The following is a 19,872-nucleotide window of genomic DNA, read 5'->3' as shown; positions in this document are numbered from 1 at the left end:
GTTTGTTTGGGTTTTTTAAACTATTTTACTGAACTTTTGTAAGCTGGCTTGCAAGTACACACAGATTTTCAAGCTGGACCAGTTCGACTGAATTCTGGTGCTCGCCGTTCCTTCTTCTGTCGGATAAAATGTAGCAGGACCACAGTCAAAGAAGAAAAGGAATGCTTGCCCAACTCAAATAAGAAAGGTATTCAAACAGTGTAGATAAGGTGGGAGCTTTCTGTCTTGAAATTGGTATGTTCAAGTTCTGAGTCAGTAGTGTGACCCTTGTAGTTATCACCAAAAGTAGCTGTAAAGAGTGTAGATACATACTAGCGACTAGAAATACAGTTTAATTGTGTTCTTTCTCCTCCCTATTTGCTCCTGGAAAAGAAGGAGGGAGGAACCTGTTATAGTGGCTGTTTAAGAGTGCGTGGTTTGTTGTAGTCAAATTTTAGAAGTCTCAGGGAAATTTTGTAAAGCACTGGAGCAGATCAGAAGGAGAAAACTAAATAACCTGTGTCTTGAAGATACCTGTGTGAATAAGGCCTGCAAAATCTACTGTTTTGAAAGAAAAAAGCAAGTAAACCAACTTTTTTTTAATTTACTTTTCTGTGTTGTGTACTTAAAAGTATGATTTTCTTTTTTCTTCTACTATTAAAAGTTAATTTATCAGTGTAATTCCATTTTTTTTTTTTTGCAATAATTTTAATCTACTTCATATTTTGGTATGCCTGTACAGCAGTTGACTCTTGTAAAGTTTTCAGTGAATGGATCTTTTTAAAATGGAATTTTTGGCTTCTGTTTAATACCTTAGTATTGATTTTTGCAAAGGTGTGCTGAAATTGTTTGTCCCTGAATAAATCCTCCTACTTTTTTGTTTTTCAGTGTAACCTGTTGCTGTTGAGATATGCTATACAATAGTAAATGTTAAAATAGGTCTGTAATAGTAAATAGGTCTGTAATTGTAAGTAAATAGAATGCAGTCTCCCTTGGTGTGCCGGCTAACTTGGTGTGAGATAAGAATTTAACTGTTATAAATGTTTTTCAGGAAAGCAGTATTCAGAGAAGGCGCTTTGACAGTCTGAGAAATTGTGACAAAGTCATAGTAGATAATTTATTTTTTCATTTTGCATAGTTGATAGGAAATTGAATCTGCGTAAAGCATAATTTGTTCAGAATGGAGGTATCAAGAATTCTTTGGCAATTTTTTGAATGATAGTTCAAAAAAGATAGTTCAGGACACATAATGTCATCTCTATGCCTTGATGTGTATGGGGGTATTTGTATGTTACATAGGCATCAGAGAGTCTACCAGCCATAGGGATGAATGACAGTGTAAGCTGTAATTTAAGATTTATAAAATATTTTTGTTCCCAGAGAATTGAGGATTTCAGAAGCCTGAGATAAATAGAAAACAAGCTGGGTCGTTTTGGGTTGCTCTCTTGACCAATTCTTTTAGCAATTGCAGTATGTTAAGGTCATCATGTTCACAAAAGGTGAATTGATTTGGAAGCTACAGAGGGCCTCTCTAGTTCATTTTCATTTACAATACATATGCAACCATATAAAGAGAAAAAGTGATCTGTGGGTTACCAGACGGTTGGTTTACTTTTATTTCTGTGAGACTGTGTTTGAACTACAACACCTATAACTTACCTTCCTAAATCTTACATAGGGTTAGAAGTGCTCTCTCCAGGTAAGCTGAAATTAAGTTGTACAAAATTAATTTAAAAGTACTCTGTAAAAATATCTATCGTTTTGTACAGTTGTTGTAGGTAAACATAAAATATAGTTGCTGTGGTCTTACAGTGAACAGAATAAAAGAAGGTAATTCAGTTTACTTTTTGAACCGTAACTGCTTCTTATTTCATTGCTTTTCATTAGATCACAGAAAATACTGTACCATTCATTGCACTGGGTATATGAAGAACTGGCCTCCTAATGAGGTGGGAGTAGAAGAGGAAACTGATGTGGAAAAGGACTGTAGTAACTTTAACTGTCTTGTTGCAATTGGGAGGTTACACCCTTATATTGTTCCGCAGAAGAGTGGAGAGATAAAAGTCAAAGCAACAGAATTTGTTACACGGTTTGCCATGGATGGAAAATTTGTTTATGTAGATCAGCGGTAAGCGTTTTGTTTTTTAATGAAGAGAAAATGACAGTGGCACCACAAGTTAAATTTTTTTCATCCTTTCGGTCAAAACTGTGATTTCGCAGACAGGATAGAGTTTTTAGGTGCAATTCATTTTGAAACTATGAGTACTTGTGCTTTGGTTTTTTGTCAAACAAAATGTAATGTATAAAAGTAAGTGTATTGTCCTATAGGAAAAGGTGAGGTAGCAAGATTAAAGTGTCATAAAATGCACTCATGTACTTACTTATTCATAAAGAAAAAACCTCAAGTTAGAGCTTCATAGTGATGTATATGACTTAAGCAATAAATGCTTCACCAAAAATTATACTTCTTTAAATCTTACTGTTTGGAACAAATACATTCTATCTAAATGAGGTACCAAATTATTTCATTAGAAGTGAAAGTGAAGTTCCTATTTCCTGAACTTCCTATAGCAGACTTTTATTTGATGTAGAGACTGAGTCATTATTGTCACTGGAAGCTTTTTATTGCTTTCGGTCATCTTGTCTACCATCTAACAGTGACAGTTTAAACCTATTCCTTAAAGTGGCAGAGCAAAATTCAACTACTGATTGGTTGGTTGTTTTTTAATGACTCCTACATGGCCATTGATTGTCTAATGGGAAGACCTAATGATCAAAAGTATTTTGTGTGTACTTGTGGTTTGCATATTTAAACACTGTTATTTTGTCTTTTAATTGTCATTCCTTGCAAATGGATAATTTCCAGCAAATAATATTTCCTGTTGTTTTAGACCTATACTAATGCTGTATCTTTTTCCCAAACATGAATACAAGGATCTGTTTCTTTACATACTAATTTTCTGCTTTATCTGATACTGAAGAAAACAGCTTTGCAGTTGTTTGAATCCGCTGTAGTTCATGTTTTTATTTCTAACAGTGCAACAGCAATTTTAGGGTATCTGCCACAAGAGCTTCTAGGAACTTCATGTTATGAGTACTGCCATCAAGATGATCACAATCATCTAGCTGAAAAACATAAAGAAGGTACAAAATAATTGGTCTTCCCAGACTACTTACAACTGCGTTTACCTGCTGTGTGAAAACTCTACAAATCAAATATCAGAAGCTGAGAATTAAGAAAACTAAACAATCTTAGCATTGTCCTTTTCCACATCTGTGTTAAGACATGCCTGCATAAAGCTTGTGGTAAAAGCAGAGAGAAACTTCTGTTGCCTTGGATCTTGGTGCGGTGCTTTAACTGCAAGGGAATAATGTTAATGCTTCTTTCAACCCTCTGCTTAATTTCTTTAAAAGAATGAAGAAAGAATCCTGAAAAGCAAGTGTGCTAATCATATAATTAAAGACATTGATTATGATAGTTCACGAAGTTGGGAGGCTTCCTACTAGCGGTTTGCAGAAGCATACTACTTGGGCTTTAATTTAAGATTAATAACATTGCTGAAACTGTAGTTTGGGTTTAGTAAGGGTCCTGCCCTGTCAGTTGTTCTGGCATTTAGTTTGTGTTACTGGCCATCAAAACCATTTTGGTTTTATGATGCTATGAAACAGATTTTTATTGTTATTAAACTTTATCTTTCCAAGAATAAATATGGTGATTATAACTTTCCTTTCTTATTTAGTGTTGCAGAATAAAGAAAAAGTATTTACAAATTCCTACAAATTTAGAGCAAAAGATGGGACTTTTGTTACTTTAAAGAGTCAGTGGTTTAGTTTCATGAATCCATGGACCAAAGAACTGGAATACATTGTATCAAACAACACTGTGGTATTGTAAGTAATTCATATGACCTCCCCATGTTATCTTTTTGTCTTAATTGCAGTTAGCATTAACAGGAAGCAACCTGTTTAAGAAGCAGAACAAGACTAGAAAATATCAGCACTGCACAAAAAGTGGTTGAGTAGCCTGGAAGAACATTTTTTTGCCTTCACCGGTTATTTTTATTTCAGGCTTAAGTCATGGATTTGACTCTGAAAACTCTGCTGTTTCCCAGTAGAAAAAAAAAAAACCAACAAAACTAAAAGAGGTGAAAAATTCCTTTAAAGGCAGAAATGAAGGATCTTTTAAGAAAAGTAGATATGAATAAATGGAACTGTGAAATTAGTTCTGCTTTTCCCTCTGAGTTTTACAAGACTGCATGTCAGTTGACCTAATTTTAAATGTTACCCTACCTACTGAATGTGAGAATGTGGAGAAGCGTGACTGATAGACTGTAGAAATGCAAGGCAGGACAAAAAGATCATCTCCAAGCTGATTGCAGGAGAGGAGCCTGTGAGACACTAAAGTCTGTATTTAATTCTTCTTTTTAATTCTTTTTCATTTTCTGTGACTTGCAAATGAGTTATAATTTGGGTTGGTTGTTCCAGTGATCCTGAGGATCTTTGCCAATGACTGGGTTTTTGAGATGTCAAAGGGGCCTTTTACCCATTCTGTAGCTGGTTCATGTGTTAAGTCAACATGTCTGTTTTGGCCATGTCCTTTTTCTTCAAGAAGACAGAGAAGAGCAGTTAAAGCAGTCTATGCTATCCAACAGCCAAAGGCCGGTTTTGCCTGCCCTTGAGCTCTGGGCATCTGCAGCTGTCTGGAGGAAGGAAGGTAGGCAGAGGCTGCTGGTGAAAGGCCTGTCCTTGTAGCATTTTTTTCTGGTTAGCTGGTCTGCCTCCTAGTAGTAAATATAGTGTTCTTGTTCTCTTGTCATGGCACACAGACAACTATATTGGCCTTTCTTTATTTGGAGAATAAGTGAAAATGATATTTCACCCAATGCTTCAGAAACAGTACAAAGTATTGAGCATAGAAAGATGTTACTAGTTTGAGGATGTTAGTTTTTTCTCTGTGTAAAATTCTTCTTGAAATCAAACATAAATATGCTGGGGTTTCCCTGTGAAAAACTTGCTGATTTGGGGTCTTTAAAATAATTTAATTCATTTAAATCTTAGAGGTCATAACGAGTCAGCTGAAGATGAGGTCCTCTACAGTTCCCAGCCTGCAGAAGGCAAGTGTTGCTTCTTACAGTTATCATAGTGCATGGAATCTTTTTTATTCTAGGTTGTGTACAAGGAAATACTAACTATTTTTAAAGCTAATTCTGGTGAAAATTTCTAGTTACTCACAGCATCCTAATTCATATCATTCACATAACTCTGATCAGAAAAGCCTATATCATATCTTTTCCTTCTAGCAGCTTCTACTGTAGCTACTATAATACCAATATCCTATAATATAGGATAGGATATTATACCTCTGTCACAGCCTCTGTTCATATCTTGCCTTGTTTTCAGAAGAAATGCAATTGTACTATCTGAATTTACCTATAGAATAGAGGGTGATGCTGATATTGATACATATTTTGTTAAAATTTTTCTGCTGTGCATGGATTCTGATTTCTATATATTTTTTATCTTTTTTATATAAGGTTTTTATCTTTTTTTACATAAGGCTTTTTATTTTTGCTTTTGAAATTATTCTGTTTAATAACTGCTTTCAGTTTGAAAAATTCAATGGGTTTTTTGTTTCATGTGTTTTGCATTGTCTGTAAGACTGGAGGTGGTAATGATTAAAGCTAATTTCATGGAGATCGGGAGTTTTCACAAATACACTATAAACTTATCTTTGTATTACAAATGAGACAACTCCCTCTCCCATGAGTCAGTGTTTTGAAGAATTTAATTTCTGAAAATAAGAGATATAGAACAAAAACTGCTTTAAAATGAATCCTTGCATGATTGTCCTTGCTCTGTAATGAAACTGCTACAGACTTAAGGCTTTCTTTTTGTTTTGTTTTGTTTTAACTGTAGATGCTGTAAAACAGTCTTTAGTAAGTGTACCTGGAATGTCCTCTGGAACAGTTCTTGGTGCTGGAAGTATAGGAACTGAAATTGCAAATGAAATATTAGAATTGCAAAGGTAATAAATGCTTAACATCATGCATTAGGCTTTTAAGTAAAGATAGGGAAGAGGTATATGGCAGTATGTGAGGGTTGTTCAAGTTTCGTTTTTATTGTGTTATATGTATAAATATTTTTAGGTTGAGCAGTGGCTGTATGAGATACTGATTGGTTATAATCTAATGTTAGTCTCGTACATGTCAGAAAGCATCACTGATGTCAATAAATAGTTTTGTTCTGGGCATGCAGCTTCCTTTGTTAGTGAAAGTATTATTTAATTGTGACTTCAAAAGTGTTAACTGTGGTGCAGCTGCTTCATATGATGTTGAAATGGGTAGATAAATCATTTGGGAATGGAAAATCAGTTGTCTGTGAGTAATGTTTGTATTTTTCTGATAGTGCTGCTCTGCTAGGGGAACTTTCCTTGAAACAGTACCCAATGGAGCACTTTCATAGCCTGTATTGTCCTTTGCCTGGTTATCCTGAATGCAGGCAAAAGTGATAGCACAATTCCCTCCCATACCCATCCATAGATTAAAAAAAACCTCACTGCATCATTCCAAAGGGGAATCCATACAAGATTCAAATTGGGAATTAAAGATTGGCCCTTTTAAAACTAACTAGTGTTAGCAGGTACACAGCTTAGGCAAGGAATTTGAAAGGAAGAAACATAATTTTAATGTGAAGATACCTTAAGTATTTTTTTGTGGTGTGTACCCAGAGTATTTTTATGTGATGCCTGACTTGCCATATTACTCTATGTCAGTTTGTACTGTATCATTTGTTGTCTAAAAACAATTTTTAAGAAGTCTCTGAGCCCCCTAATTTCATGACTTCGGGATGCACATGCACAGAAAGTCTGTTTCACTCGCAACTCTTTTAGGAATTAAGGCTTCATCAGATCTAACTACTTTTGTTAAGGTCAGATTTAGGATAACGGTACTGTCATCAGCACAGGAGAAGTTATGTAAGTCTTAGTTTTGGGTAATGAAGCTGTCCCTCAGACTTTAGATCTTATAATTCCAGTACCAGGTAAACAAATGGCAAGGTATTTTTTGTCTACAGACCAGTTCGTTTCAAGGTCTCATGTAGTTCTTTCCACTTGCAGTTTTGCAACTGGATCTGAAAGAGTAGTAATACTAAGTCTTCCAGGAATAAGTACACCAGTTTTGGCAACAACGGTAATGGTATAAGAAATAGGTCTCTATCCTAGAATATCCTGAGTTGGAAAGGACCAATGAGGATCAAGTCCAACTCTTGACATTACATGTGGTAGCTTAAAGTTAAACCATATATTTAAGAGTGAAGTCCAAACAGGTGTGGGGTCACGACCACTTCTCTGGTTGTTCCAGTGGTTGACCATCCTCTCAGTGAAGATGATCTTCTTAATATCTTCCCTGATACAGCTTTAAGCCATTCCCCATGTCCTGCTGCTGGACACCAGAGAAAAGACATCAGCACCTCCCTCTCTGCTCTCCATTTATAAGGAAGTCATAGACAGCAATGGGGTCACCTCTTATTCTCCTCTGAGCTGAACAAACCCAATATCCTCAGCTGTTCCTCAGAAGTCATGCCCTCTAGTCTTTTTGCCATGTTTGTTGCCCTCTTTTGGACACATTCTAATATTTTTATATCCTTATATTGTGGAGCCCAAATCAGTATACAGTACTTCAGGTGAGTCCACACCAATGCTGAATATAGTGGGACAATCCCTTCTTTTGACTGGTTAGCTTAAAGCACCTCAGGATACTACTTGGCTGTCAGGGTATGTTTTTGACTAACATTGAGGTTACCATCAACCAAAAGCCTCAGGTCTCTTTCAGCAGGGCTGCACTGCCTGTTGTCCTCCAGTCTATAGGTATATCAGTGTGCCATCACTTAAGTCAGTTTCTGCTGTTTCAGAAGTAAGCATCAGCTCACCTGTGAGGTTAAGGGAAAGTGTGAAAAGCTTTACTGAAGTCAACATCAACAACGTACAATGCCATCCTCTTACCCACTGTGCTAGTCACCTCCTTGTAGAAGGCTGTAGGGTTGGTTAAGTGTGATTTCCCCTTCATGAATCCATGCTGAAGTCCAGGATTACCATCATTTTTTCAGCAGTCTCTTCATCAGAAAAAAGTATTTAATTTTCTGAAACAGTGAAAACCGTGGTCAGAGCTGAAGAGTGTGATGAGTGAAAGTGGTAGATGTTTCTTACTCTGTTTCCATTATTCTGGAATTGCATTCCAACTGTGAAGCCACATCCTTTTACTAGAATAGTCAAATTGAACAGGGAAACATTAATTTTCAGTGCAAGGAAGAAAAGAATAAATATTTCAGTTGTGATGGAAAAAAATTGCTACTTAACAACAACAGAAAATAAATCCACCACAAGGCACGTTGGCAGCTTGCTGGAATTCTCCAGAAAGGAGGAAGAAAGCACTAGCAACAAAAAAAGGATTGATACCAGCAGCAGCAAAGATGGGGTGTTACATTTTGGAAATACCATTGTTAATGTCCTCTCATCAGTACCACCTAGACAGAAGGAGAGTCACTTAATAATAAAATTAATCTATTAATATCTTTCTGAAGACTGAAGAAGTTGGCAGAAGTTCTCATCTCTGACTGTTAAGATCCCATGCATGACCCAAAAGCTTAATTGCACTCTTGTTCTAGATGCTTCAGACACTTCAGTGTGATGTTCTTGATTGAAATGACCTGACTTTTGCTGAAAATGCTTATCCATGTGAGCATATGTGTGTCATCAGCTTAAGGAAACAAGTTGAAGTAGATGAATACTAAATTCGCTGAATGATGAAAGAATGAATGTATTCCTCTGAAAATCTTCAAAGCTACACCTTGAAAGTCCTGGTATTTGTGTTTCTAAGAACCACAAGCAGTCTGTAAGAACTGACTTTCTGGAAATGTCTGGATGTAGTTGCTTGCACCCAGATGTAGTTCACTTTTCCAGAGTTGTTACTGAAAACGAGGCTGTGTTTCTTTCCTGCTGAAGAGCAGAACTTCATGCTATTTCTTCATTTCTCATTTCTGTGAAATCAAGTTATCATTTTGCACACACTGAAGGAATCAGAATTGGACAAAGAGCGATCAACAGAGGCTAACAGCAGCTGCTTTTCATCAAATACCTTTCTGACTACAAACCTAATCCAGTAGGATGAGTGCATTTATTACCTGAATCTGCTCTCTGCATTTTTAATACCAGTAAGATACAGATGGCTCTCAAGCTGTGCATCAGGCACGATCAAGTTTTCTTAAAAACTCCAGGACTATGCCTACAGCTCTATTTACAGCTATATTTGAATTGAATTGGCATCTAATGAATGATCAGTTCAGTTACAGCAATGCAATTAAAACATTCTGTTCAGTCTGGAGTTTCTCTCCTGGCTTTTAGAGATGTCAGTAGTGCTTATCAAATGGCACATAGGAAATTGGAGTATAGGGAAAACAAATATTCACCACAAACAGCTCTTGATAGACTATTTATTCATCCATTTTCTATCTTTCCTTCAGTGCCTTAGCACATTTCAGATCTGATGAAATGACAGAAACAGAAGCATCCAGGCTACCCTAATTTTTCTATAGCCTTGTCCTTTGGGAGTTAGGAAGAGCAAGGGTAGATGGTAGTTGATGACTGGAAAAAGGGAAATATAACCCCCATTTTCAAGAAGGGGAAAATGGATGACCCAGGGAATTACAGACCAGTCAGTCTCGCCCCCGTGCCTGGCAAAATCTTGGAGCAGATTCTCCTGGAAGGCATGCTAAGGCACATGAAAAACAAGGTGGTCGGTGACAGCCAGCATGGCTTCACCAAGGGGAAATCCTGCCTGGCCAATTTGGTGCCCTTCTATGATGGGTCTACGGAACTGATGGACAGGGGTAGAGCAGTTGATGTCATCTACCTGGACTTGTACAAGGCATTCAACACTGTCCCACACAACATCCTTGTGTCTAAATTGGAGAGACATCAATTTGATGGATGGACCACTCGGTGGATAAAGAACTGGCTGGATGGCCGCACACAAAGAGTTGTGGTCAATGGCTCAATGTCCAGCTGGAGACCAGTAACGAGTGGTGTCCCTCAGGGATCGGTGTTGGGACTGGTCTTGTTTAACATCTTTGTCAGTGACATGGACAGTGGGATTGAGCGTGCCCTCAGCAAGTTTGCCGATGACACCAAGCTGCGTGGTTCGGTTGATAAGCTGGAGGGAAGGAATGCCATCCAGAGGGACCTTGACATGCTTGTGAGGTGGGCTGATGCCAGCCTCATGAAGTTTAACCATGCCAAGTGCAAGGTCCTACACCTGGGTCAGAGCAATCCCAGGCACAGCTACAGGTTGGGCAGAGAAGAGATTCAGAGCAGCCCTGCGGAGAAGGACCTGCGGGTTCTGGTTGATGAGAAAATGAACATGAGGCGGTTTCAGTGTGAGCTTGCAGCCCAGAAAGCCAGCCGTATCCTGGGCTGCATCAAAAGGAGCGTGACCAGCAGGTAGAGGGAGGTGATCCTGCCCCTCTACTCTGCTCTCGTGAGACCTCACCTGGAGTACTGTGTGCAGTTCTGGTGTCCGCAACATAAAAAGGACATGGAACTGTTGGAACAAGTCCAGAGGAGGGCCACGAGGATGATCAGGGGACTGGAGCACCTCCCGTATGAAGACAGGCTGAGAAAGTTGGGGCTGTTCAGCCTGGAGAAGAGAAGGCTGCATGGAGACCTCATAGCAGCCTTCCAGTACCAGAAGGAGGCCTATAGGGATGCTGGGGAGGGACTCTTCATTAGGGACTGTAGTGACAGGACAAGGGGTAACGGGTTAAAACTTAAACAGGGGAAGTTTAGACTGGATATAAGAAAGTTCTTTACTGTAAGGGTGGTGAGGCACCTGGAATGGGTTGCTCAGGGAGGTTGTGAATGCTCCATCCCTGGAGGTGTTCAAGGCCAGGTTGGATGAAGCCTTGGGTGAGATGGTTTAGTGTGAGGTGTCCCTGCCCATGGCAGGGGGGCTGGAACTAGCTGATCTAAAGGTCCTTTCCAACCCTAACTATTCTATGATTCTATGGGAGCAAGCTGTTCAAAGGGCCATGTTATGACACTTTCATTGTTAGTTTTGTATCTGGCACATTTGGTGAGGGAGGTTGAGCAGTATCTCAAGAATTCTGCTAAAAAAAAGTCTTTAGTTGGAATAATTTGAAAATATGGAAAGACAGGTATAAATAGTATATAATATATAGATATATATAATATATATAAATATATATAATATATAAATAATAGTAGAGGGAACGTTAGAAGTATGTGTTGTTTTCTCTCTATCATTTAGCAGAACCTCCTTATGTTGTCTGTATGCTAGATGTATTTGAAATGTACCTATTTGTCTCGGTGTGCATGATTCTGAAACCTGTTACTCTTTGGTCTGCCAGTGCTGGTGATTCAACAGAAAAAATGAAAGTGTGCTCAAGTAATTATGACCATTGGCCTTTATTGATGTCTTTGTGTTATCAAAACTTGGACCAGGAGATTTGGAATCTTTAGGAGAATTTAAGACAACATTGTCTCAGATTAGCTGGCTTGTGCTTCATCACTGGGGAGGTCTGGTGGGTTCTGCAATAGGCTGTTTTTCAGTTGACGATCAATGTCACTTGATAAATCAACTAAACATATACAATTTTAGGTTACATTCTTCACCATCTGAGGAGTTAAGTCCATCACATCTCTTGAGAAAGTCACCTTCTCCAGCTTTAACTGTAAACTGCAGCAATGTGAGTATGTCACTGCCTGTAAAAATCTGAAAATAAAACGTTAATGTCAGCTAGCTTAAAGCCTCTGTTGGAATGAAATTACCATGACTTACATTTTTGTGAAAGGCCCTGTAAGGTATTGCCCAACCCCCTGGCAACTGTGAACATCTTTTCAGAGATGCAACAGCACTAAAAGTTCCATCCTCACTTACAGGGGCATCAGTTCTAGTCTTAAGGGGTCTATTCCCAAGCCTGAGAACACTGCAGTCTCCACTCAGTTATTAGGATCTCTGCTGAAGCTCTACCAATATGCTAAATATGAATGCGATTCATGTGATAAGGACTTTTCTGGATTTGGAATTGCATTAAAACTTCTGCTAAAAAACTGTCAGAGGGTAGAAATGTCTTTACCTGTTGACAACCTAAATATAAATAAAATCTTAGTTCTTGTTTTCTCTAACTTGTCCTTTTAGTGTTCTTGAAGACCCTTTTAAAAAGTCTTTGCTGTAGGTTCTCAGTTCTTGAATGTTTCAAATTTTTACTTTGAAAAAAGTAAAAATAAAAAAGAGTAAAAACTTAGTCTTCTAAAAATTGATGGAATATGCTGTTTTGCTAATCTAATAGTGCTGGTAACACCACAAACTATAACTATCATAGATACTGACCATACCTATGGAATAATTAGATATTTTCTTAAGTACATGCTGTGTTGTGTGTTGTGCACTGTATGAAAAGACATTTACTTCTCCATCAGCATTTCTTTGAATGTAATTTTTTTTCCATTTAAAGACAGTCTGTCTTCCCATTGCAATTTCCATTTCCTAACAATTCCGTTCTGGACTAGGGATTGTTTTGGCTTCCTCCCTTTTTTATGACCAATTCTCCTATGCCTTACTGCAGGTTTTTCTCCCTAAGAGTTGGTTGAATTCATATATACTAAACTCTCTAAGTCTTGCAGCATCTCATCATAAGGATAATTTCATTGTAATCATTGAAGGTTTTTCTTTATTTTTATACTTTGATATCCCATTTGTTCCTAAAATGCTTTTGTAAGGCATTTAAACTTTATTAATTTCCTTGTAGAATATACACAAGCCAGGCCGCCCAAGAAACTTAAATTGCATGTTGGAGTTACATGAAACAATTAACAAAAGGTTTTTAAAAAGGTTGGGTTTTTTTCCTGGTATGTTTGGGTTAGAATGACTTCCATCCATATCGTTGCTAGCCTAATTTTTCTGAAGAGCAAAGATTTTTATCACGATGGTAACAAAATGCAAAACAATAGAGAAAAGTTTATAATTCATATGCTTTAATGCATATAGAACATGGGAGGTATGGAGGTCTTTTTGTTTGTTTATCTTTTAGCTAGAATGTGTCAACATTGACAAACATGGTGTCACTGGGAATTTGTAGTTTATGGTACTAGACGTGGAATGTATATACCAGTACAATTTGTTGTGCTGGATCTATTTGCTGAATATTGAACCCTCAAAAAAGATGCTATCGCTGTAAAGTATACTTATACAGATGTATAAGTAGCACCTTTTACTTAAGCCAAGTCCAGTGCTATGTAAAAATTATTCTTAAATTCAGTAGATCTGCATAGTCTTAATTTAGTTAGTTCTTAATACTTTGACAGTGATTTAAGTTTCTGAAATGTAATAATTGTGACTAAATTCAGGATTTAATTCTGTCCTTTTTACTACTTCTGTTCTTTCAGGTGCCAAATAAAGAGTTGATTCAGTTATGTCCTTCGGAGTCAGAAGTTACAGAGACTTCAGAACAAAACCAGGGTGCTAGTCCATATCCCAGTAATGAACCTCTCCTTGGTAAGATTTGTTGCTCTTGTAGGTATTTTGAGGGTTGCACATGAAGACATTTCTGATAATGGTGTAATTTTTGAGTGCACAACTTTACAACCATGTGTAAATTGTAAAGACGTTTGTCTGTCTGAAGAGGAGAGGACTTGAAACTGATGTGTTATCATTGGAAGACAAGCAGCAAAGTTTGATCGGTGATTGAATTTTGTGACAAAAATAACATTGCGTAATAGAAATCTACCATTGCCACGGTTTTAATTAGGTACTTACTAGTTCTCTCTCAAGAAAATAGAGAATTTCAATGCAATGGAACTGGTTGTAATTTGTGAACTTGTAAACTTTCATCCTTTAAGCAGTTCATCTCTTTCTTAACTGCAAGCTGTGAATAGTCAATACAAATGGCTAGTCAAAACGTTTTAGAAAGAATTTTATTTTTCCCTATCCCTTAGTTCAAGTGTGTACTAAAGCAGCGGTTTGTCTGGATATAGAATTCCCTGGCATTGTAAGAGGAGAATTCTATTGTGTTGTTTTTAATATAAAAGGCAAAGTGCTATAAAAGTAACGTTTATGCTTATGCTGTATTTCATCTCATAGAAACTTTTCCATCTCCGTCTTTCATTTCCGTTACTAGAGCTTTACTTATTTATAACCTACAACTTTATTCCAGTTTCACTATGAGCTCTTTGTATTAAAAAAATCCAAAGGAAAAAAAAAACAGCTAATCCTCAAATAAGTGTTTGAAAAAGAAATCCAAACCAACAACAGTTATCTAAGATAGGCAAGGAAATGTTTTTCATGGATACTTGAGCCAAAGCATTTTACCTTACTTTTGTTAAAGGCAAGGGTATAGTGTTCATTTCTAGAGCTAACACATAGCAACTCTTAAGGTTCAGGAGTTCATCTGGCAGAATACATCAGATGAGAATTCAGGTACACAACTGTGTTTCTCACTAAAGTGACATAAAGTAGAACGCAGTTTTCTCCTTCAGTGATGTGAACTTTACTGCATGGATACAAGTTTTGCTAGCTAGCAGTTGGAGGTGGTCCAAGGGATCAGCCAAAGACCTCAGTCATTGTCTTAAATCAAGTTATCTATGTCCTTGTAACCGTTTGTGGATAGCCATTATTTCTATTACTTGATTATTTTTTTAACATATGTTTGCCTTAACTTCAGAGGAAGGTGCTATTTAAAAACAAATATGTTTTGAAAGTTACCATATTCTTCATGCTTTGTACTGCTTGCATTAATGTTTTAATAATTTTACAGGTGGTAATTCTCAGCTGGACTTTGATGCAATATGTGAAAATGATGACACTGCTATGACAGCTCTTATGAACTACTTGGAGGCTGATGGAGGACTTGGGGATCCAGCGGAACTCAGTGATATACAATGGGCTCTCTAGTTTTGCTTTTTCAAAATAAGAAGGAATGTACAATCCGTAATGCACAACAACCATACATCCTCAGTACTGTATTATAATTTTGTAATGTCTCATTTGAATTCATACTTACTGTCTATATATTTCTGAAGACTGAAGCCTTGTTCAGAGAGCGACAGTTTCTTCTGATGCACCTATGGAAAAATGCAATATTTTTTTCATGATGGGGAAACCTTGAAATTTTAATATTGAACCATCTGTAACTGGAATGCTTAAAACACTATATTTTTGCTAAGAAGCTTTAACCAAAAGGTACTGTACAGTGTACAGGAATACTTTTTCTTAGTTTTAATACTTAAACCTTCTATTTATTGTTTTTGTTTCAAATGGTAGAATATTGATTATCCATGTTGCTTTCTGTAGAATGTACTGTACTTACACAGTTTATTTGTAACTATTAAATTTCATTGCAATGATGAATTGCACACACTACACTTGTAAAATAAGGTATTGTAATACTCAAATGAAGCAGTTTGTGATTCCTTGTCCTTTCAGAAGTGCAATTTTTGTAGTCAAAAGTAAAAATAAAGCATACAGCTCTGGGAGCAAGGATTTGCATTGGAGCACCATAACAATAATGTTTTGAGAAAAAAATGGTCATTTCTCCAGTACATAATAAGGGTGTAAGAAAGGATCAACAAAATTTTAATTACTATTTTGTATTATTTGTAATGTGTTATTAGAGGGGCAGTGCACAGAACCTAAGAAAAGTAATGCTAGAACTGTAATAAAGCACTTTGGTCTCGCCACGGGTTATTTACTAACTTAGAGAAGTTTGGATTGTCTTGGTCCCAGCGTGAGGCTAGCACTGTCTGTTAGTGCAAACATGTTCTATAGTATCTTTTGTCCTCTCCATGTTTTTGGAGAGATTAGGGTGATTTTCTGTTGCTTGAGTCTGTGACTTTTAAAAGTATTTGTGTAATATAGTGCTGTGTGTAAGTAAATGCTATATAGGATGACCTTCTTTTGGGAGACAGCTTTTGCAAGAATTGTAACCCAGTTACAGAGAATTACTCAAGAACATGGCACTTAATGGGTTGTATTAGAACAATATAGCATTAATATATAAACGGGATCTTTTATCTCTGGTATTAAGGGTTTAGATTACTTTTTGCATCAATTATAGCTCATAAAAGCACAGTTTTCTGCTTTGTTTTGGTTTCTAAATTCGGGTAGTGAAAGGAAAGCATTTGAAGATACTCAAAACATGCATATGTAATACAGACATTTAACCACAGGTACTACCATAAGCACTGTGGTATTTGTTTTAACACTAAAGGGAGGCAGCCTATTTGGCTATTTTTGCGATGGCCGACGTGTGTGCACAAATGGATGTGGTAGCCGCTAGATGTCAGGCTTCCACTATTGGATAACGGCCCTTTCCTGAAGGAATACGTCATTTGGTGATGCACTGGCTTCTTCATATGCTTTGGCAGAGCACCTTTGTATCTTATAGATATGTACCTATTTGCAAATGATGAATTTTTTGGTGACATCTTGTCCAGATTTTCTAGAACGGATTGTTGGGTTGATTTTTATTTTTCAGTCTATAGATTTTGCATGGGATTTCCTGCAGTCAGAGGTTTTGTTTTTTTTTTACAGACATGGGGCCAAAATTATCTGTTCGCTAGCTTTATTAGAATAAACTTTGCTGTTTCTTCACAGACAATGGATTTTGGGCTACATCATGGAGAAAAATGAGAAAAATAAACTGGCGCTTTTAAAGAATTGGTCGAACTCTATTTGTATAAATGAACTTGGAGAATTTCAGGTTTTGCCACTGTAAAATGCATTCTTTTTTTGTATTTAATTATAGAAATAAACAATGAAACAAGAAATACTGCAGCGAACACAGATAAATGAGTAAATAAATAACTTGAAATTATGCAGACTTTCCTCGACATAGTTTTTTTTTGAAAACTGTTCAGATGTTGTTATTGAAGGAGCATATTCACTCTTTCACAAGATTTATATAACTGTCTAGAGTCAAACCACTATTTTTTGATTCTTCTTGGGTTTCCCTGAAAAATAAAACCAAAAATGTGACTTGGAGTATTTTGCAATGATCAGTATTGTGGCTCTCAATTAATTTATTAGAGTCTCCCTTTACGATTTGTGACTTGTTGTGGCTTAAAGCAGTCTTACAGAAAAAGTGTGACTTGTAAGTAATGATGAAGGTAACACACTTTCTGAATACAGTTGAGATGGTATGTGCTTATTGCTGTTTGTGTACCAATACAATTCTAGTAAGATATTGACAGAGGTTTTATTTTTGACAGATGTGTTTAAGTCAGGTCAATGAAATGTTATTTTGATGCACTGCTGTTAAATACGAAGTACACATGCTTTCAGATCCCAGGCTCCTTCCATGAAAATATAAATGGGGAGGTTGAACTAATGAGGATTTTAGTAGCTCAAGATGATGTTCCCTAGCCATGATAATTTAGTAATCCAAACCAATGTCCATTTTCTGGGTACTAAAAACCCTGGTGTTGAAGCTTCACTGGAACACATCTGGAAATGAAAGTGCCTGTAGGCTCTACCTGAAAGATGCTGTTTAAACAGAATGCATGCATTCTTCCAGAGTCTTGTTTCGGGTAGGTATGCTAAGTGATAAAGCAGGTATCAACAGGCTCTTAAAAGCCTTATTAGTTATCAGGGTTGTACTTGGAGATAGGTCAACTAATTTGTTACTGAGGGCACATACAGAATTAAAGATAAGAAAATCTTGATGGGAGAGGAGTTCAGATGTAAGCAGCAGCTTATTTGGGAAACTAGTTCCTGTGTTGACAGGAAAACGTGAGAAAATTATTCTCAGAATTAGGAGCAGGGAATGAGAAGGTGGTAGAGACAAATACCATCTGGGTATTGTTGGAATGAGCAAGGGGTCTGGCTGGGCAGAGGGCAATAGCTGGTTGTCAGCAGCCTGAGTTGGAGCAGAGGCAGACTGCAGAAAGGCCTGGACTGCCATGTGGCACACAGGATTAAAAGTGTTTCGGAATACCTCATGCCTTACAGCGATGAATCTCATTAAGCCTTTTATTTAGGAAATTTTTTGCATTTCCTGTAATGATATTTGACAGCTGGTGGTGTGGGGGCAGAGGGATCCTTTCTGAGCTCTCCTGGATGCAGCTCCTTTCTGGGATTTCCTTGTAGTGTTTAGCCAAGTGCTGTGCTCTTGAACGGTTCAAAGCAGAGCTTCAGTCCGTGTTTCTTTCCTGTGGTGCGTTGTAGTTCTGGACTTTTCTGTGGATCTTATGCTTTTTTAAGAGTATTGGAAAATTTGGTTTACTCACAAGCACAGAAGGCTAAAGTTAGTTATTTTAGTGGTTGCTCACAGCAGTGCATTCCTGTTCGTGATCCAAATGAAATGAAGCATTTATTCTCGCATAAGTGATGTTGATTCCCTCCAGACCCTGGCTTCTGGCCTTTCCCACTTAGTCTTTTACTTCTGTTCTGTGAGCTGTCATCGATCATGTAAATTCATAAAATGTCTTGGAATTCCAGGAAGTAGTTATCAGCTGGAAAGCTTTGTGCCACTTAGGACTTCTCTGAAGGTGGTAATTTTATTCCCCTATCCCTGATGAGAATGATTTTTGTTCTGTGCAAATACAGAACGTCCTTTGGAAGCAGCAAGTTTTCCTGGTAACTTTTTACTCTTCGTTTGTTTTCATGTCAAATCTCCAGAAATAAACACACAATCCTTGGAAATCATAAACAGTTTTGTGGCAAAGGTCTTCCTTGGTTGTTGCTCTCACAGTGCTGCCCCTGTCTGGGTGCTAAGTTTTCTTCCCTGGTATTTGCAGGACCCAAAGATTCATGACTTGACATGAGTGATGTGTCAAAAACTCAGGAAACTTTGGAACGACTAGAGAAAGTAACACAATTAGTGGTCTCTTTTGTAACAATGAAGTGTATCAGTGTGTTTCTAGAGGAGAGTGGAAGGTGAGCAGCAGAACTTGGAACTATATAATATCTTGTGCAATATGCGACACTTCTAAACAATAAATCTGACTTCAAAGATTACTTCTTTCATAATCTTACAGATAGGGCTGTATCACAGAGAAGACAATCCTACTGGGGCTGTAGTGTTTAGACAAAGTCGTTTAAGATGAGTTGATAAAAATTATTTGACGGGAGTGGTTCCCTCCTTAGTCTTCATCTTGTCAAAATAGGATGAGCAAATTGGTTTCTTAATCCCTCATACTTTATATACGCCCAATTTGCCAGGTCTTTAAGAATACTTTCTTTCCCCTGCAGATATAGTTGCAGTATCAGATAATGTTTTTGTTATCATGAAGAGATGGTAAATCTCAACAACCAACCAAAACCAAGCAACCAAACCACACAAAAAAACAACAACAGGCAGATGAATTTAGTGTTGTATCAGCAAGATAAAATCAGCTGCTAAAGACTTGTTTTGCAGCACTCTGGGCTGGTTCCACTTCACTCTGCATGGAACATAAGAGCAGCCGTGGTGTTTAAGACTACCCATTCTACTATGGGCAGCAATGGACAGAAGCTGACTCCTAAAGGAAGAGTTAAGAATAGGATAAGCACAGCAGCTGCTTCAGCTGCTTTCAGCTCCGGGGATTTCCTGAGCTCAATTTGGTTTGCCCATTTGGTAAACCCTTAAGGATGTTGATTCCAAGCTTGTCTGTTTGACCACCCCTCCACTGAGCCCATGGAAACTACTTGCATCTGCAGATTCTAACAGGAAGTGCCATAGGCCTCCTCCTTGTGGCAGGAAGAGCCACTTCTCTCTTCAAACTCTGCTAGCTTTGTTTGCAGCTACTACTTCATTTGTGGGTCGCTGCTTCTGGTACGGGAAGAGACAGCAACAGTTGGTTCTTACCTTCTGTCTCTATGGTACGCATGACTAGTTAGGTTTTTATGA

At 37.5% G+C, this 19,872-nt stretch overlaps 1 protein-coding gene across 6 annotated transcripts in view; it reads left to right on the top strand.

Moving 5' to 3' along the window:
* BMAL2 (basic helix-loop-helix ARNT like 2) overlaps positions 1-17,041 on the top strand; it is a 38,194-nt gene extending 21,153 nt beyond the window's left edge. For 4 of the 6 annotated variants that reach the window (XM_061472127.1, XM_061472125.1, XM_061472124.1 and 1 more), the window contains 9 exons: positions 44-187; positions 1,867-2,107; positions 3,017-3,123; positions 3,720-3,870; positions 5,038-5,093; positions 5,896-6,004; positions 11,649-11,736; positions 13,436-13,544; positions 14,803-17,041. In XM_061472127.1, coding sequence (XP_061328111.1) covers positions 44-187; positions 1,867-2,107; positions 3,017-3,123; positions 3,720-3,870; positions 5,038-5,093; positions 5,896-6,004; positions 11,649-11,736; positions 13,436-13,544; positions 14,803-14,939 — 1,142 coding nt within the window. In that variant the 3' untranslated portion in view covers positions 14,940-17,041. The other 2 variants (XR_009746717.1, XM_061472128.1) reach the window with 2 other exon arrangements.
* The last annotated feature ends 2,831 nt before the right edge of the window (positions 17,042-19,872 follow it).

This window comes from Pezoporus flaviventris, unplaced genomic scaffold (genome assembly GCF_033815535.1).
Source record: "Pezoporus flaviventris isolate CSIRO_AGI_PZ_B2104156 unplaced genomic scaffold, CSIRO_AGI_Pfla_v1 ptg000070l, whole genome shotgun sequence".
Classification (NCBI taxonomy): domain Eukaryota; kingdom Metazoa; phylum Chordata; class Aves; order Psittaciformes; family Psittacidae; genus Pezoporus; species Pezoporus flaviventris.
Note: the sequence above shows the minus strand (reverse complement) of the source record. Positions and strands in the feature narration are given on the sequence as shown.